We start from the raw sequence: 25,558 nt of genomic DNA on the forward strand, positions 1-25,558 counted from the left end.
ATACACATCTTTTAATATAGTGTGTGATGTTTTCAGACCCTATTCACTGTAAATGAATGAAAAAGACAGACCTGCACATTCTTTATAATATCGCCTTTTTTGTTATACTTTAGAAAAAAATAAGTCTTTTTAAAGTGACATGAGGGTGAGTAAATGACGACTGAAATTTCATTTTTGGGTTAAAGTTCACTTTACAAAATAGTAAAATTGCTCGTATTTACTTAATAAATATCCATATTGTGACTTATACTGTACATGGGTTTACATTATTCATAAAATATTTTCATGCATCAAAATTTAACATCCTTGCCTCTTGAAATTACTTTGCTTTTTTTGCTGATAAAAAGCAGGTAGGAAAATAACAAGCAATAAAACAATAGCTAAGCGATCACAATCCAATAAAAAATCTTGATGTTTACAACAAAGTGCTGCCCTACATTATGCCCTGGTGAACATTCTGTTTCACTCCAAAATACATCACATTATGGAAATGAATGCTGTTTTATGTTTTCTTTAAGACCCTTAAGCTACATCAGGACGAATGAAGTTTAATCTGCAATCGATGTCTTTTCAGTGGTAGCGGAGTAATGTTTATGGACACTGCCTGACTCCACAGACCGCCCCAACACTGCGGCATGCGGTTAGAGTAAGCGGCTGTGATTACTCAATAACGCTCCAGACAGCGCTGCTTTATGGATGGAGGTGCACGCATCGGCTGGCATGAAGGTCAACGGCCCAGAGTGGCGATGAGCATTTGAGTCATTGGTGGGCAATGAAGGGAAGTGATGATGCTGCTAAAAATACAGAGAGAGGGGGTACAGAGCGAACGAGCGAGCAAAAGAGAGAGTGCAAATTTGTCTTCTGTCTACTTTCATGACACTCACCACACGGCCTGTCTTCACTGATGTATGAGCCGCCTCTGTGTCCGTACAAAAACAGAGGTGACACAGAACTCACATGCACCCCACACTATCGCCTTACCCACGCACAACTTTCCCAGCTCAAGGACACTGATGTGCTCTGAAAACACACAGTGATCTAGCAGTATGTAGCTCTCTACATGCTGTTTTTTTTTCTTTGTTACTAGAGCAACATATTTTGCTGGTACTGAAACAAAATTCCTATCAAATCCTTATTTCATGCAACATTCATTTTGCTTTCTTGGCACATCTAGTACATGTAGTACATTTCGCCAAAGCATTGCATGCAAATGAATGAATGAATGACTGAATAAAATAATAACAATAATAATAATAATAATTAAAAAAACACTTAGTACTGTATGATAGATTTTGCAATAAACACATTTGTAATTTCAATAATTGAATAATTTATATTATAGAAATTTTATATTGACATTTATGATCATTTAATAATAACTACATTCAAAGTTAATAATGTAAGATCCCAAATAAATTAATAAATAAAAACTTTGTAATAAATATTTTTTATACATTTTGCACTAAATATATTTAAAATTTTAATAATTTAATTTATAATAAATGTAACAATTTATATTAATAGATATCATAATTCAATAAATGTATTAATAATTTAAATTAATAAATGTCTAATAATTGAATTAATTATTAAATACTAATAATACTGTAATAAAAAATAATATATTTTGTGATAAATACATTTGTGTGATAATTTAATAATTGATAAATTACAATAAATGTCATAATTTTATTTTAAAAGTTATGACTTAATTAAATAGAACCCAAATCCAAAATATACCACTAAATAACAAATAGCTAAATAACTAAAATGGTAAATGATACAAACAATACTTTGTAATAAATAACTGTTTGTATTAAATACTTTATAATTCTTTTTATTTGAATTTATATATATTGATATCATTTATATATATATATATATATATATATATATAAGAATACAAATAAAAAATCGTATTAATAATTTTGTAATTTAATATTAATAATAATAATTATATATAAATCTAATACAAAGAATACAAATAAAAAATCGTATTAATAATTTTGTAATTTAATATTAATAATAACATTATATACAAAATACTATGAAATAAAATAAAAATACACAAAGAAAAATGAAAGAAAGAAAGAAAAAAAGAAAGAAAGAAAGAAAAACTTGTGCCTTATCCCGACATAACACTAAAATAAGTAGGCAATGATACAATGTTGCTCAAGGTTCCTTACCCTTGACCCTCACCCTAAAATCTGATTGTTGATGGATGTTGCTCCAGGACCAACAATCCAAGAAAATGGTCTACTTGTATTTCACAACCTTCTCAGCAAGTAAGTATGACCTGTCTTCTGTGTGTATTTATTGCGTTAGTGTATATAGCTCTTTTAGCTATGTCAGTGTGCCATATAAGTAAGTCGTCGTCTTCCTGTTGCTGATCTGATGCTGCGTTGTTCCTCACCGGGCTCCGAGCCATCCAGACTGCAGCCTGTGCAACCAGCATGTAGCCTGATGGAGTCTAAACCTTGTTATCTCTCTTACACATTCCATCTGCCCCTGTCCACTCTCCCTCTATCTCCCTCTTTCTTTCTTTGATCACTCTGGGCCAATGAATCAAGCAGTCTTTAGCGCAGACGAGGCCGCGAGGGAGCTGCTGAGCGTTTGTCTTCTCCACAACATATGATGACAGACCTGTTTCTCTTTTGCATCAGGACCGCTCACCTGTATCCTAGCAACCCCATCCCTGCAGTAGCAGCCTCACAACACAGTGACGAGAGTGATGTCATGAATGCATGCAACCAGTCTCTTCTCTGTGCTCTCTATCTTGTTTCAACACTTTTCTTCTCCTCTCATCCTGTTTTTTTTTCTGTCTCATCATCTCTTGCTTCGTCTTATGTCACTTTGACGCATCTCTTCTGATTTTGTGCTCACCCCCTTTCTCGTTTTAATGCTTATTACATTCTCTCGTCTCATCTTGATATTTCTGTTCTTGTTTGGTCCCATCTGGTCTCATCCTCATGGCTTAATACTTTTCTTTTGTTCTCATTATTTTGTCTCACCTTTTTCTTTTGACCCATCTGATCTGGTCTCAATGCTTCTCTTCTTTTCTAATCTAATCTCTGTTTTTCTTGTTTGTCTCATTTTGATGTTTCACTCCCATTTGGCCTCATCTTAAGCTTCTTTGTACATATATACATTTGTCTCATCATATCTATTCTCATCTCGTCTCATCAGGTCTCATTTCTACTCAGTGCTCTCTTATCTTTTGACATTTTTCTTCTTTCGTCATCCTTTTTGTCTCATTTCTATGCCTTATCTCATTTTGATGCATCATGTTTGATCCCTCCTCTCGTTTGGCCTCATTTTGTGTTATTTGGTCTATTGTCTCATCTCATCAGGTCACATCTCTTCCCGACATTGTTTTGACACTATTCTTCTCTTCTCAATACTGTTTTTTTCTTTTCTTATCATGCTTTGATGCTTCTTGTCTCATTTTGTGTTAATTCGTCTCATTTTATTCTCTTTCCTCCCCATCTAAATCATCTTGTTTGAGCCCTTTTCTAATTTTGTTCTCTCACTTTAATGCTTTTCTTCTCTCACCATAATCCTTCAATTCACTCATAATCTCTTTCAATTGACTCATATTATCTGGTCTCAATGCTTCTCTCCTCATCTCATCTTTCTTTCTCTTCTTGTTTGGCCTCATCTTGGGTTATTTTGTCTAATCTCTTTCCCTGGTTTTGTCTCAGTCTATTCTCGTCTTGTCTCATCTTTACTCTTATCTAGTTTTGACACTTCTCTTCTCTTCTGGTGCTACTGTGTCTCATTTCCTTCTTGTCTCTGTCAATCTTATTTTGTCTCAACACTTCCATTAACACTTAATCTCATCTCTGTCTCTCTGGTTTCATCTTGGTGTCTCTCTTCTCATTTGGTCTCATCTTGTGTTTAGTTGTCTTATCTCTTTCCATTGTCTCATTTTATCTGGTGTGTTTAATTTCATTACTGTTTCTCTTATCTTCTCATATCGATGCGTCTCTTCTCATTTGGCTCATCTTGTCTTGTCCCTTTTCTCTTATTTTTGACTTCAATTCTTATCTCATCTTCTCGTATCTTTCTCATCTTGTCTAATTTTGACGTTTCATTCTTGCTGGTCTCATCTTGTGTTATTTTGTCTAATCCCTTTCTTTAGTCTTACAGTATTTCATCTTGACTATTCTTGTCTCATCTCACCTCATATTATCAGGTCTCATTTATCAGGTTATTTCTTTTGTCTTCTCTCATCTTGACAATGCTCTATGCATCTCCTTTTCCCATCTTATTTTTTTCTCCTTTCTTTTCCTCTCCTCATAGAGAACTGCTCTGCACACCTGTGTTTGTATGTGTGTGTGTGTGTGTGTGTGTGTGTGTGTGTGTGTGTGTGTGTGTGTGTGTGTGTGTGTGTGTGTGTGTGTGTGAATGTAAGCCACAGGGATCTGAAATGTGTTAGTACAAGCATCTGTGAGTCCTCCTCTCCTGGTGCTGAATTTGGCCTTTAAGGGGCTATGGTGCCGTTCTGGGACAGTTATCCATGCCCAAAGAGAATGAAGCAAAAAGGAGTCTTTCAGGCCTCCAGTAAAAGATGAGGAAATAAAAATAACTTATTTTTTCTCCCCTGTGCGTTCCCTCCATTCCCAAGGAGATTGGGCAGCTCTCAACGGACTAGCAGCCACGTCTGTGTTGGGGAAAATGCTGCAGTGGCACATTTATCTATTTGTGGGGACACACTAATATACAAACACGCACACAAATGTGAACACGTCCATAAACACACTGTCAGAGAGCTTAAGCAGGGTCAGTTTCCATCCACTGAATACTGCTGACAGTACAGCTAGAATTACCTTTAGAAAAGTAAATACACATTCACTGAATGAATCCTGTTCAAACCAAGATAAAAGTTCAACCTCTGTTTTCAAACAATATACTAACTGTTTTAAAACTAATTACAAACTAAAAAAAAATCCATTTCATTTACATTTCATTGCATTACATACTGTAACACATCAGTGGCATATGCAAAAAAATGATGCTAACGCTAACTTTTTAGCATTTAATTCATCCACAGATATAGATCATCACACTTACAGTAGTAGTATCATTACAAAACAAGAAAGAGCTTTTTTCATCTTTAAAATAAATAGCACTTAATTTTATATTTTGTTATATAATGTATACACTACCATCCAAAAGTTTGGGGCCAGGAAGATTTGTTTTTTAAATTCTATTCAGCAATGATGCATTACATTGATAAAAAGTAACAGCAAAGATGTTTAAAATGTCACAAAAGATCACATTTAAATAAATTCTCTTCTTTTGAGCATATTATTCATCAAAGAATACTGTAAATGTATCCGAAATATCATGGTTTCTACAATAAATAATAATAATAATAATATATATATAATAATAATATATATATATATATATTGATATATATATGATAATATCTATATCAATCTTGAAACAGTTATTAAAATGTTGTATGATATCATATATATATCACGTGACATCTATATTATAATAAAACTGCAGATATAAAAAAAAATATATATATATATAAATATGTGAATATACATTTTAAGTTTTCAAGATTGATAATAATAAGAAATGTTTCTTGGACAGCAATTTAGCATATTAAAATCAGAATCAGAAATATCACAAATCATGTGACACTGACTACTGAAAAAAATCAATAAGAATAAATCACATTTTAAAAAATAAAACTATAAGCTGAGTTAAAAAATAAAAATAGATTATTTTTTTTTTAAGTGGCACTTTTAAGTATCACTTCAGTGTCCACACACATTTTGAACGTTCCCCAACTTCAATAAGTGGATATCTGTTTGGTTTTATTTGTGAGCTGAGTTTCAGACAGCACAAAAGAGCGTGGAGCACTGAAGGACATGGGAAAGGCAGACGGGTAGCTGAATACATGTACAGCGACGCAGGCAGGAAGAACAAGGGCACTTGTGCTGACTCCTGCACTTGCTGACTGCCCCATCTGTTGAGCTAGGGTCCCCAGAGAGAAGAGGGGCAGCGAGGGTCTGTGTGACACATCTGCCCCTTGCTTAAGGCTTTTAAATAGAGACACAGAGGGGACTGAGGCATCCTGCCAGAGCAAAACTCCCCAGCCCAGGTGTGCTTCTAATAGAGGCCACATAAAGACAACCTCTACCTCTGTGTCCGCTTTTGTTTGTCTATGTGGCTTTTTTGTGTCTCTATCCTTGTCTCACCTTCTCTCAAGTTCATTGAGAGTGTACCCTTTTCTCCTTTTCTCTTGCGTTCTCATGCTGTTCACACCCTCAGTATTAAACTCATCCAGTGTGAAGAGCGAGGACTCATTTCTGTTCTCCACTGGGGGTCCTTTACGATGCTCCGTGAGGTGTGAGGGGAAGGCCACCGCTTCTCCATTACCCAATAACTGACGTTTGCATACACTCACAAAACATGAAACCAGAGAGGTCTTATTGAAAATAATAACACCCTCAAGCGCGTCCTTCACGGACACAGTGTGGGGTTAAAGACTCACGGCAGTGCTTTGCATTTAAAGTGTCCTCCACAATCAGAGGCCCACATTGTCTTTAGGTTGACATGGATATTCAGAGAGTAAACAAGCATGTTATAAATAGACTGAAATAATTATTCATGAGTATATGTAGTTTACATGATTAGTAATCTGAAACTTTAAACTGGACTAGTAACACAAAATAATACAAAATCTTCTGATTAAAGAAGTACATTGATTACAATTAGTACCTTCAACAGCAAGTTTTACTCATTCCACCTTTGTTCAGTTAATTCTTAAATAAACTAGCTGTTAAGAGGGTCTTGCTCCATCTTTGATTAATAAGCGAGAGCCCGGCTGTGGAATTGTTGTAACACATTACAATTCTAGCATTTATACATATCTATAATTAAATAAATAATTAAATACCCTTTGCAAATGAACTCTGGGAAATGTAAGAAACATCTAAGCCCATGGAGTAAAAAATAAATTAAATGCTAGCTGTCAATTTTTTTGCAGGGTAACCGTATTATTTCAAATTTGTGACTGTATATATCATAATGCCACTTTGGTAACACTTGAAGCTTTTATGCATAGTGCATTACAATGGTAATTATGATGTACACTCTGATGTCTTGTATCTTTTCATAAATAACTGTACTGAACTTAAAATGCAGTATAATATTAGCGGATTCCTTTCTCATTCTCATTAATTTACAAATATACAATCATCAAAAAACAAAAAAAAAAAATTAACAAAATAAGTAAAACTGTGTAACTGTACCTTACTGTTTTATATGTACTTCCATAAAGTCTTTTTAAGAAATATGCAGGTTAAAGTCAGCTGGCAAGCTTAGATGCAAAAAGCACAAGCTGAAACGCTGCTTTTAATAATTCAGATCTTAACAATGTAACTGGTGAGTTCTAGTCAGAGATCACCCGGTATGAGTTAGGTAACATTTCTACATTTCTCCTCAGGCACATTCAATAATGAGCAGCATCTGGATAAAATATGCACACACATACAGTACACACACACACAATCTAATGATGAATAGCCTACTTAATCTCTATGTGGAATTAAATTATCTGCTTATTGTTATCACCGAATCAGTGTTTGTACAGATATAAGTGCTCATTATAATACCTAAATGAATCTCTCAATCGATTATAAAAAGAGATCCAAAAAGAAAGACTTAACAGATGGAAGATGTACATCACAGTCAATAAAAAGCTAATTGAAAGGCTACAGACAAAAAAAGAGAGAATTAAGTATTTTACCGATGAAGTAGGACAGCAGAATGGCCAGCAGGGTGGCTGCAGCGATCGCCGACAGGGCGGCACATTTCCAGCTGCAGTACTTGGATGGCTTCTTCAGCTTGAAGGCGCTTCTAGAGAAGGTGTTTCTGGGTAGGAGCCGTGGTGAGGAGAATATACTGTGCCGGACGTCAAGGGGTAACCTGGTGATGAGCTGCTAAAGAGAGGCGTGGTCCCTGAAGAGGTCTTAAACAGGAAATGCCTGCAGAAAAGAGAAAGATAAATAAAACATCTATTATATCAATCAAACCACAAATGTAACATCAAACCCAGTCATCAAAACCAAATACCCGATACTTGAACATTTTACTTGACTACGTGTGTTGAGTGTCGCAGGCACTTGCTGGGGGTGAAGGACAGTGTATGCAGCGCCTCAGTGTGGAGCAGTGGACATATGGCACACAAACACACAGGCACTGCAGGCCCGTCCCGGCCCACCGAGGGACACTTACACAACAAAGTCACTCAATAATTCAAAAGCCTCCGTTCCTTTCAGCTACAACAAACACATACTATACAGAGACACACACTTCACTTAGACCATCCACAACGGTTTGATTTTCTGGTATGGGGTCATTTCCGTCGAGCTGATGAAAAGAAAAAATCTAGACAGGAGGATATTGCTGTGTACTTCACAGTGAGATTAATCATTACAGCCTCATAAACGGACTCTTGGCGCAGACAAACAGGACGTGATTTGTTAATATCCAGCCTCAGCACTGAGACTACCGTGAGACAGAACACACTCGGAGATAATCAGCGTTAAGCTTCCAAAAACATCATAAATGCAGTTCATAGACCACAGAGCCATGTAACAACAGACTGGCAGGATTCCACAGAATGTTTTTCACTATGGTGTGCAATTCTGAAAGATCTAACAAATGCCTCACGAATCACTTTTACCCCAGACTAGATTTAAAACAGAATTGTTTCCAAAACACTCCTGCTACCCTAGCCTCCCATTGTTTGGACAAACAGCTGATTCTGCCCTAAAAGTTGATGCAAACTGAAGTTCGTTCTTCCTTTCTTTCTTACTTTTTATTTGTCAAAAACTCTGACAACAACAAAAATCTGTGACAACATTAACACTAAACAACACTTATTTGACACCTAGGTAGCAGGTTAAACAATTAAATGCATTTTAAACAGACAGTTGACCCCAAATTAAGCACTATTATGTTGTTTTGAATGTATTTTATCTGTGAAAAATAAAAATAAATAAAGAGTAGACACTGTTCTTACATTGAATGCATACAGTAAACACAAAAAAGCTCAAAAAACATCTTAAAAGCACCAAACAGTCTGTATGACTTGTCAAGTATTATAGAAAGTCTACTGAAGCCACACAACAACATGGAAAAAATAAGTAGATAAAAATAATTAAATACATTAAAATTGGTATTTTAATAAAAACTTTGAATATGCTTAAGTGTAGAATGAGAGCTGCATCGGAAGTCAGTTTTCTCTTTGCGGTGCACAGTAGGAAGAAAGTAAGTCAGACAGGAGGTTGAGTAAATGATGACAGGATTAATATTTATTGATATTTAACACCGGAAAAAAATGACACACTTTACCTTTAAGAAATGACATCACTCGGAAAGTGAGTGTCAGAGCGGTCTCTCTGGTGTCACACTGGTATTCTCCAGTCTCTCTTCTGTGCTGCTCTCATTAGCGGTGATACTCGCTAACATAGCCTTAATGCTACAATAGATTATTGATGAAACTTGTACAATTTAGCATTGTACTTAAATAATTTAGCAGTTAATTACTGCTCTGAGCCCCATGCTGGTGTTTCCTGCCCTGCAAATGAAGACTTTAGACTCACATAAAGCACCGTTGTGCCTGGAGCACGGATGCAGTTTTAAAAAGAGATGTAGTGTAAAATGGATTAGCTGTGGTCACGTTGCTGTTGTGATTAGCGCAGGGTCGTGGGGTTCGTCATGTTTTATCAGGTCCCGTTCTCTATTAAGACCAAATCGAGAGGCTGAGAGCTTTTCTGCGGTCAGGTATCTGCCTGAGAGGCTTGTCTCTGGACCGGCCCCCAGATACATCCGTCCCTCATAACTCTAACCTACGAGGGAAACAGCCACAGGCTGCTCACTCCTGTGATCTTTAATAGCCTCTTTCCACAAGATGCCTTCCAATATCTCTGGACACGTTCCAGCGGCAGATTCCATTTCCAGAGCTGATTTTTGTTCCGTCGTGCTCTAGCCCTTCCATTACCCCCATCTCTTATCGGCCTATCCCCATACATCCCTCTATCATCCCACACTCACCCATGAACTGACATAATGAAACAACCTGGAACATCGCCTAACTAAACAACAACCAACATATCCTAAATAACCAACAAACAATTTAACTCTAACGTTCAAAACAAAAATGCACTCTTACACACATAAAAAATACACAAGAGAAAAATACCACAAAATAATACAGAAAACATAAAATATTACAATACATCAAGTATATTTTATATAAATAAATTGCAAAAACAGAGAAGACTAGCAGCATTGTGTCTGAAATTTAAGTTTCTAGACAAAGAAATAGAAAGTATTATGGTAATATGCTTTTCCTAATTCACTAGATTAATTCCTGAATATACCAGTGTTAAAATAAAAAAAAAAAATGGTTGAATGAATAATTCAATTACTAACTCATAATTACAGCCACTTTTTGTTTGTGAATAAATGTTTTTGAATGACAATAAATATGTGGTCTCAATGATTCAAAGGCTACCTCATAGTGGCAGCCACTTGTTTTGTTCCTGAATGAATCAGCAGGCTAAAATGAATCAGTTGACTACATGATTCAATGACTCATTTATAGTGTCACTTGTTTCATTCCCAGTGCTGGGAGTAACGCATTACAAAAATAATAATGTTACAATAGTATATTACTTTTTGCTGTAACACAGAAATATAACGCATTACTAATAAAATTTGGGTAATATTATTACTCGATACAATCTCAGTAACGCAAGTTACAACAACATATTTTAACTTGAATTTTCCAACATTGCAAAACAGCACCAGAGAAAACAATCTGCAGGTAAAATAGTTTGTCTATTTCCTTCTTCCTAAAGAATCAGTGTTTCTGAAGGAATCACTTGCATATATGGGTCGATTATTTCACTCATAAAGACAGTCATGTGTCGCCACCTACTGGTGAAATGAGTAAAAATCTCCACCACTTATATATGTCTGAAATACACAAACACAGACAAATAGAGTTAAACAAACAGTGAAAAATACCAGTATTGGTAGATTGTATACCAGCACTCACAGCAAAGACACCGCTTTAGTTCTTACATTTAATCTGTCCTATTAAGAATATCTGATGCCTTAAGAAAAACACACACACTTCTCTAATGGTGCTTTTCCACTGCATGGTACGGCACTTTATGGTTCACTTTTGGGGGGTTTTCCACTGGGTACATTACCTAGTACTTTTTTCAGTATCACCTCAGTTAAGGTTCCAAGCAAACCGTACCGTTACCAAAACGTGAGGTGTAAGCTGCTGATCACTGATTGGCCAGAGAGAATCGTCACTACCTGCATCACCGAACTTGCGACAGAGATACAACAGAACCACTAGATTTAAATCAGCACAGCCACCAATGGATCGAATGCAACTGTTCTGAACGAGCACACCTTTTTTAACAACCAAAAAATGTCTGTTTCATTGTCTGTTGAGGAATTACAGATGTTCCTCTCGTTGACAGCCACGAAGCGGATCCAGCGAGAACCTGATGGGGCGACGCGGAATTAAAACTTTTTCAGGAGTCGCAGCAATAGAGGCGGCGCAACTATAACAACGTGAATTATCCCACCCACTCTAAAGCAGTAGAGTGTATACTGCAAGAGAAATGCAAACTGAGCCGAGCTGGGCCGCACTGAGCCGTGCCGAACCGTACCACGCAGTAGAAAAGCGTCATAAGGCATGACTCCATAACCACCACGTCTGTCTCTGCTCATCTCACCACAAGCCTACAGGGAAAATAAACCTAAGAAGAAATACAAAAGAAAAGATAGAGGTCTGTCCTTCTCAAAAGACACTAAGGGAGTGACAGAGAGAGTGAGAGCAGGTTGATAAAAGTAATGAATGGTAATAAATGATAATAATGCAGCAGTATAATGAATGGGGGCCACATAGAGGATTCCACATGGTGGCTTTACATAACAAAGCTGTTTTTCCCCAGCTGAGGGTGACATCTATACTGCCTTAGGCCTCACTGACTCACACATGCATGTATAACACATACACACAGTAGTGCACAAACACATGCAGAGCTTGAATAATTGTGTGCATGTACTGGGCAGCTTGGTCAACAGCGGAAAAAAGTGGAATCTCACATTTCTTTGTATTCATATTTGCTCTCTGTAATATTCTTTCCACCCTTCTCGCTTTCCCAATTGATGGTGTGATGCCACAGGCAGTACCTCCACCTCCAGCTCCATGCCTTTATCTGAACCCGTATCGTCTCCCTTCGCATCTTCCTGTCAGGTGCAACCGTGCACAAACTGTAAAGGGAAGCTACCAGGCTACAGGTAGGCAGTAATCAGGCCGGCAATGAGCAGCAGAGTGACAGAAAGGCAACCAAAGTGCCATCTAAAAATACAGCTTCGCTTCCTGCCGCCCGCCTCCATGTCATTCCGCCACTGTCTGAAGTCGGGCGACTCGCAAGGTCAAGTCAGTCACTTAAATGCCAAATCATTTTTACCCACGCAGAAGGTTGCAGCCACTAATTTGCCAGCTGACAGGGGTGACAGAGGGAAATTAATTAAGGTCATTTTGGAAGCGTGTGCGCTCGAGTTGAAGTGTAACTCATAGCTATTGGCTGAATCTCTGTTGAAAGCTCATTTCATCTCGGTATGGTAAGGGGAAGCCGAATGCGGATGGAGTGGCTTAATTGTGAAATGAAATTAAAATGCTTGATTTACACGGCGTGCTTAATTGACAGTGATTTATGTCGAGCATAGATTTGAAGCCAACATAGATGAAGAGATAAAGACAAATAAAAAGATAGGACATGCACGTGAGAGAGAGAGAGATAAGGCCAGACCAGGGGGTGGACAGGAAATAAAGAGAGGCCAGATTGAGCCCAAAAAAAGGAGTGCTGACAGGGTGGGGTTATGCAGAGGACAGTCTGGAGACAATGGCAATTTTGCACTTTTCAAAGTCCACAGGGACTGAGAAACCAGGGACATAATGATCTGAGGGAGGAACATGACTTATTTACTGGGAGACAGGAAGTGAGAGGAGGACAGAAAGATAGAACAACAAGAGAAGGAGAGGAGACAAGGAGAGGAAACGAATTGAGAGGAGACAAAATTAAGCCAGATGAAGAGACAAGAAATGAGACAAGAGGAGATAAAGGAGATGAGATGACAAGAGGAGAAGAGCTAAGAAGGAGAAGGAATGATGGAAAATATGGAAAGAAGACAACTTAGGAGATGACATAAGAGGAAATAATGTGAGGAGACGAAATGAGGACATTGGAAGGCCATGAGAAAAAGAGTTGAGATGAGACCTGATGATATGAGATGAGGAGAGGAGATAAAGACAGAAGAGGTGTCAAGATAAGAGGTTAGATGACAAGAGGAAAAGAGCTGGGAGGAGATGAGAAGAAGCAAGATGATGTGAGGCCAGAAGAGATGAGACAAAATGAGGTAAGGACATAGGAGATAGGACAAGAGAAGAGGAAATGGGCTAAATAAACTAGAGGATATCAGATGAGAGAAGAGGACATAAAATTATACACAATGAGATGAAGAGAAACAAGGAGACCTAAAGAGACAATAGAGGAGTCAAGATGAGAAGGGTCAGTGAGGAGAGGCAAAGAAATGAGAAAAGAAACAATGATGAGACAAGTGATGAAATTAGATGACATGAGAGGAGATGAGACAAGAAGAGATGAACCAAAGCAAGGAGACTAAAGAGGACAAAGGATACAAGAAGAGAAGATGAAACAAATGAATCAGAGAAGATGAGATGACATGAGGTGAGGCCATGAGATGAAGAGGAAAGAAGACAAAATAGATACAAGAAGAGAAGATGAAACAAATGAATCAGAGAAGATGAGATGACATGAGGTGAGGCCATGAGATGAAGAGGAAAGAAGACAAAATAGGAAGGCAAGGCAAGGCAAGGCAAGGCAAGGCAAGGCAAGGCAAGGCAAGGCAAGGCAAGGGAAGGGAAGGGAAGGGAAGGGAAGGGAAGGGAAGGGAAAGGGAAGGGAAGGGAAGGGAAGGGAAGGGAAGGGAAGGGGAAGGGAAGGGGAAGGGAAGGGAAGGGAAAGGGAAGGAAGGAAAGGGAAGGAAGGGAAGGGAAGGGAAGGAAGGGAAGGGAAGGGAAGGGAAGGAAAGGGAAGGGAAGGGAAGGGAAGGGAAGGGAAGGGAAAGGGAAAGGGAAAGGGAAAGGGAAAGGGAAAGGGAAAGGGAAGGGGGAAGGGAAGGGAAGGGAAAGGGCGAAGGAAAGGGAAGGGAAGGGAAGGGAAGGAAGGGAAGGGAAGGAAGGGAAGGGAAGGGGGAAAGGAAGGGAAGGGAAGGGAAGGGAAGGGAAGGGAAGGGAAGGGAAGGGAAGGGAAGGGAAGGGAAGGGAAGGGAAGGGAAGGAAGGGAAGGGAAGGGAAGGGAAGGGAAGGGAAGGGAAGGGAAGGGAAGGGAAAGGGAAGGGAAGGCAAGGGAAGGGAAGGAAGGGGAAGGGAAGGGAAGGGAAGGGAAGGGAAGGGAAGGGAAGGGAAGGGAAGGGAAGGGAAGAGAAGAGAAGAGAAGAGAAGAGAAGAGAAGAGAAGAGAAGAGAAGAGAAGAGAAGAGAAGAGAAGAGAAGAGAAGAGAAGAGAAGAGAAGAGAAGAGAAGAGAATGAGACAAAGAAAGGAGATAAGCTCAGGTACTTTCTGTAAGTTCTCTGCAGGCGCTGATGAAGTCATTGTTGAGGTCATTGTATGTGTCGTGTGCAAGAGATGATTAATGACCATGTCTCAGTCAGACAGGTGTGTGTTCTCACTTTGTGTGTGTGTGTGTCACTGAGCCCTGTTAAATATGCATTGCCGAAAACGGACCCTGCCACTCATTAGTTGTGACAGCCCCAGAAGAACCCTCATCACCAAACATGCAGTTAGTGTCAGACACCAGTGTTTATTTATTCATTTTTAACTTTCCATTTCCAGATCTATACCTCATTTAACTGTCTGATCTCACACTCGCTGCCCACACGCCTCTGATTGACACCCTCATTATATACATCACTTTTCCACTTTAAATAACCAACATCAGCGCCTATCAAGACAGGTGACCGCGGTCATGACATACCTCTATGTGTATGCTGTAATAGGTGTAAAATACTTTTTTAACTGCTTTTTCTTTTTTGGAACGCCCACATCCCAAAACACCCAGCATGAGAACAGACAGTTCACCGAGATAAGTTTCTCCCTGACCTGAATCACACTTTGTTCAGTTTTGTTAAACTTTGCTTCTCTCCGCATTCTCCTCCTGCAACCCAACTACTGGATGATGGGTAGGCTAAACACCAAAACAAAGATCTCCAAAAACTTTTCTAATTATGTTTGCTGGGATTGCTGCGCCATATCCAGAATTTGATCTGCGTGCGGCACGAGCAAAGAGAGGGCCCATAAATCTTCAGCGAGCTGCGGGCACCTGTATTCTGATTGGCTCCCGTTAGGATAACAAATTGGCCTCGGAGCGCAGCTGAGAATTTAAATCTGCCCCACACAGATACCTTGGCAACCACTGATGAAGTCTGAGAGAGAAAGAGGGAGGGGGAAGAACAGAGGTAAAGAAAGAAAAGAGGCAAAGAGAAGCAGAGTTTTGCATTGCTCACTTCTCAGCCTGAGCTCAAGAATTCAAACAATTTACTTTTAGGACAATTTTCCTGCTTTTATTCTCCCTTAAAAACTGCATTTATAACCTAAAATTGCACAACAATTTTGGCCTCTTTTTCTGAGCAAAAAAGGAAAAAAATAAATAAAAAAGTAAACTGCAAACTGCATTTTCATGAAGGACAAATGTAGAACTTGCTATAAAATGTGCAATAAAGGCCAATCATAATTCAGTAAGCAAATAATACAGTGAAATCATTAAGGTGCTTCGAACCGTGCTACATCGGTTCGAAATTTGAAGGATACCTCACTACACTACTGAAAATAAACAGTGAACCCCAACTATGTGTGTTATAGGTTTTGTTTATGTTCAGGTTTTCATTTCTTACATTTTCAGGTCAACATTTACAGTATCAATACAACAACTCTCAGGTTCTCAACTTGCTTTCAGTGGAATATACATTCCTGTAGCTTTTCTGCTTGTGAAATTTGGTTGAAATTTTGCTATTGAGACCACATATTTATTGTCAGTAAGATTTGGAATGAAACAAGTTTACAAATGATTCGTTAAATGCACCTAATGTGTTACTGCTAGCTTTAGCACATTTAGTCCCTTCCCTTAGTAGTCAGAAGTATGTGAAAAGGGGTGTTTCACGCTAAACTTTGATTAAACTTAAACACATCTTCCACTATGTCTTGTATCACTGTATCTAGTCAAATTATCTGAAATACTAAAAATACACGAGAAGAGTCTGTACATGAAGTGGTTGTGCTGAAAAGTGTGAAAGAATAAAAAGCATGAGTGAGACTGCAAGCGCTAAAAAAAAACATTAACAATAACCAACTTATGAGAAACGAAAATACATCAGAAATAACCAATTGAGGTGAAATGATGCTGCAACATCAAATGTACAGTAGAAATAACCGCAGAGGCATCTGGTTCAAGGAGTTCACGGACCTGTGAATGTGTGCACAGCATATCGCACAAGTCAAATTGAATCTCTGATATCAGCACAAACAGACAAATCAAATTCTCTCGTGGCACACGGACCCAAACTGCACTTTAAGAAGTTGACACAGTACCCTGCTGCAAACACACACAAAAAACAAACACCAGCCGGGCTGTAACCACAATACACACCTCCAGAAACATCCCCCACACCGTGCATGTGAAAGCCCTCTTCTTTGGCTCAATTGTGATATTGCGACCTGCTTGGGAATCTAATTTGAGTGTGCACGAGTCTGTATGGAGGGAGAAGAGAGCAGCTCGAGGCATCCTGAGATGAGAACAAAATTGAAGCAGGCATCAGCTGGTGAAAAGGCCTCACTCCATGATTGGAAATAAGCCTTCACAGGAACGAGCCGTCTTCAGTCATTTATGCTGCCGAAAACCGATTCCACCCTCCTCCTTGTTTTCCGATCTCTCCCTCTCACTCCTTCCAAGCCGAAACAATCTCTCAGATCCTCCCCCTTTCCCCCCAGCTTGTCTCTCTCCTCTACCTCTACCTGTCTGACAACTGCATACTTTGGCAATCAATCTTGCAGTACTGGCAGCTGCGCAGACACCTCTCAGAGAAATGTTTGCTTTTCTACTTTAGCAGGAAAGGCCTGACCTATAAAATAACAGAATTTACATAGAGGACACACACACACACAGAGTTGTGATTCCTGTCTACATAGCTCAGGGTGTTAATCTGTAGGTGGAATATTCAAGGTAATCATTCTAAGCCCCTTTAAAAGTCATCCACCTAAAGAGAAACAGGCATGACCTCCAATTCCAAGAAGAAAGAAAAATATTCTTTGCTTTTAAATGTCATGCTACTCACTCTTTCTGAGATTATATTCCCCTACTGTATGTCTATTTTATACGGATGGCCACACAGAGAGGGTATTTGTGCTTAGCCTTCTATAACATGTAAAATATTATAAAAAAAATTTATAATCACTTAAGAAATATATAAATGTCAAACATATTCATTCATATATAAAAAACACTCACAAAATAAACAAATAAACAAACATATTCACACATAAAATATAAAATAACTGCAAAGTCTTACATTTGCATGTTTTGAATATAAAATGCGCTTTGCACAATAATTAAAAAAAATGAGTGAACTAGGAGACAAAGAGAAAACATAGTGGAAAATTCTGTGTTTCCTATGGGAACCCACTACAACTGGTATACAGAGCACACCACTGAAAGTTATTATTTTCCAGCTAAAAGTAACTAGAAAAGTGCAGACCAAAAGCTTCCCCTGAAACTCTCATGAGCATGGCATCACAGGAGGCTGCTGTTGCATCACAAGGCTGGAGATTTTCCTCTCTTTGGTTTATAAATCTGCAGAGGTGGATTTGGTCCGTGTTTTTGGTCAGGGAGAGGCAGACAGTGTGTGAAAATGCTCTCTCTCTGCTGTTGATACAAAAATAAAAATAGGCCTATTAACTTTATTGTGTCGGCTTAGTGCTGTGTGACCCAGAGGCGAGAGGAGATGAGCCTCTGCAGACACAGACTCCCCGAGCCTCCATCTCTCCACACTGAGGAACTGAGCGCCTGTCTGTCTGTCCATGTGACATTCTGTGCTATTTACACAGCTGAACACATCTCTGATCTATTCGTCTACTTAATGTGCTGGATCCCATTTTAAGCAAAATATGGCAGCTATTTTTTTTATTATTATTACATATTTGCTTTCATTTCAAATTGCCTTTTATATTCTTATGGGGATCTTTATTTTCCCCCCCTGCAGTCAACATATAACAATTGTCAAGGTTTCTTGCACCAAAAACGTATCTTAATTTAGATTCACACGACCATTTTCCACCCATAAAGGGGCCTTTACCCTGACAGTTGTTTGCAAAAAAAAAAAAAAAAAAAACTATGACTGGAAGAGATTTATTTGCAATGAAAGTAACTAAAATTTACCCAGCAATTTTGGGCGAAAACTGGACCGCAAACCTCCAGAGATAAAATTAATGACCAATATAAATGGGGCATCAGAATTAAACAGTGTTTTTGCGTCTGCTGCTGCATCTACTGTACCTTAAAATTAAACTCAGTTTTATGTATTATTATTTTACAGAAGAGGGGCCAAGTAAAAATACTAATAAAAAAAAATATCAAAACAAAATAAAAAAATCACAATAAAATTTTAATCTAGTAATACAAGTTAAATCTAGTAATTTCAAAATGTAATGTAATCATTCAATTAACATTACTACATTAATATTTTATATGAAAATATCCTTAAATTTTATACTCAAAAAAAACTCAAAAAATATTTAATTAAAAAAACCCCAAAAAAAAAAAAACACTATTAATAATAAAATATTAAATCTTAAGGGAAAAATAAACAAAATATATATTATTGAATATAATAAAAATAATACACCACTAGAGTATTTTAAAGGGATAGTTCAAAAGTCAAATTTTACCAAAGTCAAAAAATAAAATCACACCAACACCCAAATGCCCATGATAGTTCAAAAGTCAAATTTTACCAAAGTCAAATTATATTGTCACTCCAATGGCCATATGCTGCTGTTTTTTTTGTTATTTTTTTTACACAACATGAAGGTGGGGAAAGAATGACAGTGCTTTAACTTTGTGGTGAACTATTTCTTTACCACATAATGAAACAACATGTAAAAGAGCCTGTGGATCACTGTCTCTGAGGTTAACACTTGTGACCATAGTGAAGTAAACAAGCACTTGCAGGATTCCACTGAGAAGGCCCACAACCCGCCTGTTGCACAGGAATGGTGTGTGTGATGCTGGTTGATGCCAGCACAGATCCTGGGTGGCTTGCTGGTGGTTCAATCTGTACTCGCGACTTCTCTATATCACACATGCTCACCACACTTCAGAGCCTCCGCAAATGCGAAGAGTAATGCAGTTAATGAATGTGAATATATTGGAAATGAATTTGTGAATTACATGTGCGTGTGCCTGACAGGTGGCCCATCTGCACTGACAGAACCCCAATTAAAAAGCTGCAGTGAGAGGGGCGGCGCCTGCTAGCAGGGGAACGGGGAGGGGGGCTAGAGTTTGGGCCGGCTTCCTGGCTTGGTGAGGTTTGGATTGGTGTGGGGAGTGTAGTTCTGTCTCAGCAGATGGCAGGCTTAGTGCTGCTGGGTAGTCCTGATGGCTTTAGTACAGGAGCCCATTCTAACACACCTGAGCATCCACGAGTCAATGCTGAACGTTGGGCCTTCATTATAGGACCACCTCATAATTTTATGAGCAAATGAGGAAGGATTGTGAGACAATTATCCAGTGCCAGTTAGCTGTCTAAATATTACCCAGCCATAAAGCCAATAGATATTACACACATTGGCAACTTCCAGTGATTTATGATGACAGCACAGAGAACCGAAGGACGGAATGCAATGCTGGAACCCACTGGAGTTTCCCGACGAGAATTGTTTAAGAAATATCATCATTTGTCACCTGTCTGTTTTAGTGCTGCTTAGCATATGCTTTTTGTAGCGATATTATAAACAAATTCATTTATAGATTAATTAATTAATGTATTTACAATCATAGTACTTTAGAAATAGTAAAATACATATAATTTAGATTTTGTATGTTTTTGAAAGAAGTCTTCTGCTCATCAAGACTCTATGTATCAAAATTACAGTATTTGAAATATTATTACATCTTAAGATAGCTGTTTTCTATTGGAATATATTTTAAAATGTAATTTATTCCTGTGATGCAAAGCTGAATTTTCAGCATCATTACTTCAGTCTTCAGTGTCACATGATCCTTCAGAAATCATTCTAATCGGCTGAAAAGAGCATAAGAGATTTCTTTAACATCCAAAATAAATAAATAAATAAATAAAAGGCCAGTGTGTGTGTGAATGTGTAAATAATGAAATATGCTTTGAGGTGTAGCGTTAATTCAAATTAAAATCCAGTGAAATGTGAGAATGACTAATTAAATATGGCACAAATTGTATTTATTAGCATATGAGCATAAACTATTTAAAATAATGAAGCTTAATAAATTGCAATTACAAACATCTTAATTCTAAAAATTATAAACATTTTTTAATGGCAAGATCATGAACAAAACATAATGCTAGGTTTTCTGCTCTGATATTACATTCTGTAGTACACTGTAGCTGTTTATCATTTTTCCCACTGGAAACTCACTGGGTTTTCACCTTCAGGGGGTCCTGGGGGCATTCCAGGGGGTCCATGCAGAAAATAAATAAAACATTAAGAGCTGAAATTTGGATACCATTTGTATTAACCAATTTCTAAATAAAGATCTATTTGCATTTTATAATAAGTTTAATGTTCCTAATGAACATTATTATAAAGCGTTACAGAGAAAATTAGCATTTTAATACTAGGAGTCCCTATTCTGGCTCAGAGACTGGCTGGGGGGAGGCCTCTGGATCTTTAAATATTAAAAAGCCCTGACACAAACCACATGAAACGTTTTCTGGGTAAATTGTGATCAGGAAGGTGCCAATGGGCGTGTCCACATAATCAGCAGCACAAAGATGCCAATCAAACACAGCAGACAATTAACGCTGGAGGTCACAGGCATATTGTCATTGCATGTGTGCGTATCACAGGGTGACCCTGAACTGAAAAAAACCTTGTCACTCTCCAGTCCTGTACACAGCATTCCCAAAGCATTCATGTCTGAGTGCTGCATGGCCCATGCTGACATACAGGACAGCCTATCAACCCTGCTTTAATTACAGCCAGTCAGGAACCTGCACTTCCAACAGGCCTGAGACCTGTCCTGGTGAATTAAACATGCAGCCCGGCCTCATGAATAGTGCAAGCGAGTATGCTGCTTCTCTGATCTGGGAACAGAGGAGGTGACCCTCAGCCCAGCAGGAGAAACATACAGAGAAAGAAAGAGAGAGAGAAAGTGTGAACGAGAAAGCTGAGGCACAGGGGTGAGTGAATGTGTACGCATGACAGACAGAGCATTTGCATTTGAGGGAACTATGAAAAAAAATACACCAAAAGCCCCAAAATCACAATACAGCACGCATGATCTATAAGCACACACTACTGAATGTATACATATCACAAAATTGATTTAACATGAAACACACAATAAAAATAAATACATATTAAGCAAACAAATAAATAGAAAAAAATCAAAAAGAAAAGAAAATACCAATATACAATTACTGAATACATTTATAATATATCAGACTCATTATAATACTGAAAGGACCCAATTTATAATATACTAAATACATTTATATAATATATATATATATATATATATATATATATATATATATATATATAATAAAAATATATATATTATTATATAATATACACATTATATAATAATAATAATAAATATAATGGCTGCTAAAAAATTCAGCTTTGCATCACAGGAGAAAATTACATATTTTTTACTGCCTCATTAATCTAATAAAAGCAGCTTTGGAAAACATACAGAAGAGACTTCTTTCAAACAAACAAACAAAAACTTTTTTTTATATTGTAATACTACAGTCTATAATTACAGAAATAAATGCAGATCTAGGAACTGTTTTCAAATATTTTTTTTACATTTAAAAATGACTATTTATTTACTTTATATTTATAAAATCATATTTATAATTAAATGCAGAAATAGGTAAAAAAAAAAAAAAAAATCATATGACTAGACCTGTCAAAATACCTAAATTGCTTCCACCCAACTAATAACACTCCTAGAATTTTAATAAACGCAACTCTTTGGATTGAGACAATTTCTGTCACATTGCACTCAATAATCTTGCTCCCTGGGGGGCACAAAGAGATTGTTTTGTCAGAATTAGGATATAACCTGCTATTAGAATGCTCCTTTCTGTGAGAAATGTGTCTCTAACCACTGTGTTTTTCACTGTGTGACAGTAAAGTTTCCTGAATGCAAAACTGTCATTTATTTCCATTTAAACAACAGTTAGATTTAGTTCTCCAAACTGACTGGAAACAGTGTTTCAGGAGTGCTGAGAAAAAATGATAAATGAAAATACTTATTGTGTCTATTTTTACTCATATTGTGTCTAAAATCTAAGCTACTCATTGTTAACTTCTTAATTATACAGGGCTGCTTTCCCCAAAAGCACTGTTAGTCAGTTATTCTCACCAATTCTGTTACATTCTATTGGTAACTGAACTTGCGACTATAATTGCTTTTGGGAAAACGCACTCCAGATGTGTTGTGTGCAAAAAGTGGTCACTGACCTGGTCTCCAGCGGGACGCTGCTGTTGAGCACCCAGCTGTCCTGCAGCTGCACTGACTCGGGTGTGGTGGGCCCTTCGCCCGGGGCGGATGGAGGGGCGTGGATGGGGTTGCGGCGGCCGCTCAGTGTGTTGCGGTTGAGCGAGTTGGCAGAGGACTGGTGGTGCGACAGCGTCTGGTGGTTGTGCGGTGGAGGGATGGGCGGCCGCAGGGTGGACTGGCTGTGATGGTTTGGAGCTCCTGGGGAAAAATGATTGAAAAACCCTTTTATCAGGCTGTCAATCAATTATCAATCAGCAATGTCCAAAACTGTGTTAAGCGATGCAGGAAATGCGAATGCAATAACAGCACTGAGGGTGAAGTGCAATCAGAATAAACATCAAATCAGGGACGAAAGGATGCTCTCGGTGATGACAGCCTGCCAAAGCTGTTTGTGTTGTTATTCTTTCTTTCCAAAAAAACAACAAGAAGACCCTACGAGGCAGCAAGAACCCAAAAAAACACTCAACCACCCAGCTTGTTAAGTCGCTTGTCAGACAGGAAACTCCTGTCTTCTCTTTTTAAGCTGTGCTGGCGTTGCTGGATGCTGTTTTCTCGTACCTCATGAAGAAGCATTAATTGACATTGTTTGGCTCAGTGTAATCCTTAATGCAGCTTGAATTCAGTGCATGAATCTGCAGGAAGCACCAGCTCTGTTTGACTCTTTTACCGTGAAACACTTTGTACATGGACACAACTGCGGTGCGAGGCTCTTCACTTCAGGGCTGCTTTGTATGAGGTAACCTGTGGTGCTCGGGAAACGTCTGGCATGTAATTTTAAAGCAAAAAGAAAACAAATCTCTCTATCATGTTACATTTATTACTCTTGTCTATCAGAGGAAAACTGAAAGAGAGAGCAGGGAGGAGGCCAAACAAGAAGCATCAAACATGCTCCTAATAATGTTTTCCCATGAAACACGGAGTAATGCAATAAAGATGAACCTCCCAATCCAAGTTTTCTTCCCACCAGTACCCAAAACCATTTCCATTTTCTCAGCATGCCCATCTCATGCTTGTTGATCCATGACAGTTGCCTGAGAGCGAGCTCCACGGCCTGATCCCCTGTCTATTGCTGTCAGGAGTCTGATCAGTAATGCATGAATCAGGCCTTGGAACCAGGCTAAGAGGAATCACATGAATACAGGCACTACGAAGAGACTCAATCATGCTCATTTTCACTGCATAAATCTAAATATTCTTAAAAAATACTTAAAGTGTTAAAACTAAATGAAAATTTTCCTTATTCATTCTCAAGTTATTCCAAAGTCTGTATGAGTTTTTTCTTCAGTGACACAACACCTTAGAGAATTTGCTTAAATCAGTTGATAGTCATTGACCCCGGCAAAGAGTGAAAAAAATGCATCTCTGTCATCACGTCCCTTTAAGAAAAAAAAGCAAAATAACTCAAGTGAGCTTAGTTTGTTTTAAAAAAAAGAACAAAAATATGAAAATTCAATGGAGTTTTGAAAACAAGAACAAATCTGTGTAAAAAAAATGTTTTTTATTTGTCTTGACCATGTTGAATAAAGTTAATTTTTCTAGTTTTTTAAAGCTACATAAAATTCTTTTAATGACAAGGTAAAATAATATTTTTAAAAAAAAAATACAAGATTAAATTAAAAATATTGAGTGTAAAAAAAAAATCTATAACAATGCAAAGTACCATGGTACTTACCATAGTATACCTAAAGAAAAAGGGAGTAAAGACAGAAATATTAGAATAATTTTCCAGAAAAAAAAAAAATTAAAACTATGGTAAACTTTTTTATAGTGTAATTTTGCAAATGGCTGACAGTTAGCTTTAAAAAATGTAATAAATACTAAAAAATAATACATAAATATTAGAATAATTTTCCAGGCCCTGGGATTAATTTCAAACAATAGAATTATTAAATATAACTGCTCACTCTCAAATCTAAATAGACTGCCCTTTGGCTATGCAATGAGATTAATTTCTTATTTTGTACACAGGAAATAAGATTTGTAGCAAGCTTCTGTTCATCAGCGATGTAACCAAAGACTTTTGTGTTTTCTGTTTGCTTGGCCTCTGTTTAGCAAGTGTTTGCTCTGCGAGACGCTAAATCTGCGACAGTAAAAAACCTCTTGCACTCTCTCTCCTCTTATCCTCTTCTTTTCATTTTAAAAACAAGAATGTGCATATGCCAAGGACTACGAGAGAAGGACGTGTATGTGCGGGGGATTAAATTCACGAACAAAGTGTATTGACAAACACAACGTCAAGAGTTTGTTCTTACAAACTAAATCCAACCAAAGGAGAACAGATCAAGTGTGTGTGTGTGTGTGTGTGTGTGTGTGTGTGTGTGTGTGTGTGTGTGTGTGTGTGTGTGTGTGTGTGTGTAAGTAGAGTGGATCAGTGCTGGCCTGGCCATGTAATCTGCAGTTTCTCGCTGTATTACAATGGCAACACTGCTGGATCAAACATGGAATAAGTGTAAAGTCGGTCCCTGAATGCTGGGAATTTGGAGAGATCATGGCACTCAGGCACAGAGGGGTGGGTGATGGGGTCTGACCCCCTTTCTAAAGATCACTGAGGACTGATCTGAGCTCACCGGCCCCCATGGCTTTATCTGGGGGTGACACGCTCTGATGACTCAGACTCTGATCTGTAATCAGTGAGCGCTGAGGGATGAAA

At 38.0% G+C, this 25,558-nt stretch overlaps 1 protein-coding gene across 1 annotated transcript in view; it reads right to left on the bottom strand.

Moving 5' to 3' along the window:
- Window positions 1-25,558, bottom strand: part of tenm2a (teneurin transmembrane protein 2a) — a 100,307-nt gene that overhangs the window by 51,559 nt on the left and 23,190 nt on the right. The window contains 3 exon segments of the mRNA XM_042738812.1: window positions 7,775-7,918; window positions 7,921-8,012; window positions 22,869-23,106. Coding sequence (XP_042594746.1) covers window positions 7,775-7,918; window positions 7,921-8,012; window positions 22,869-23,106 — 474 coding nt within the window.

The sequence above is a fragment of the Cyprinus carpio genome, chromosome B14 (genome assembly GCF_018340385.1).
Source record: "Cyprinus carpio isolate SPL01 chromosome B14, ASM1834038v1, whole genome shotgun sequence".
Classification (NCBI taxonomy): Eukaryota; Metazoa; Chordata; class Actinopteri; order Cypriniformes; family Cyprinidae; genus Cyprinus; species Cyprinus carpio.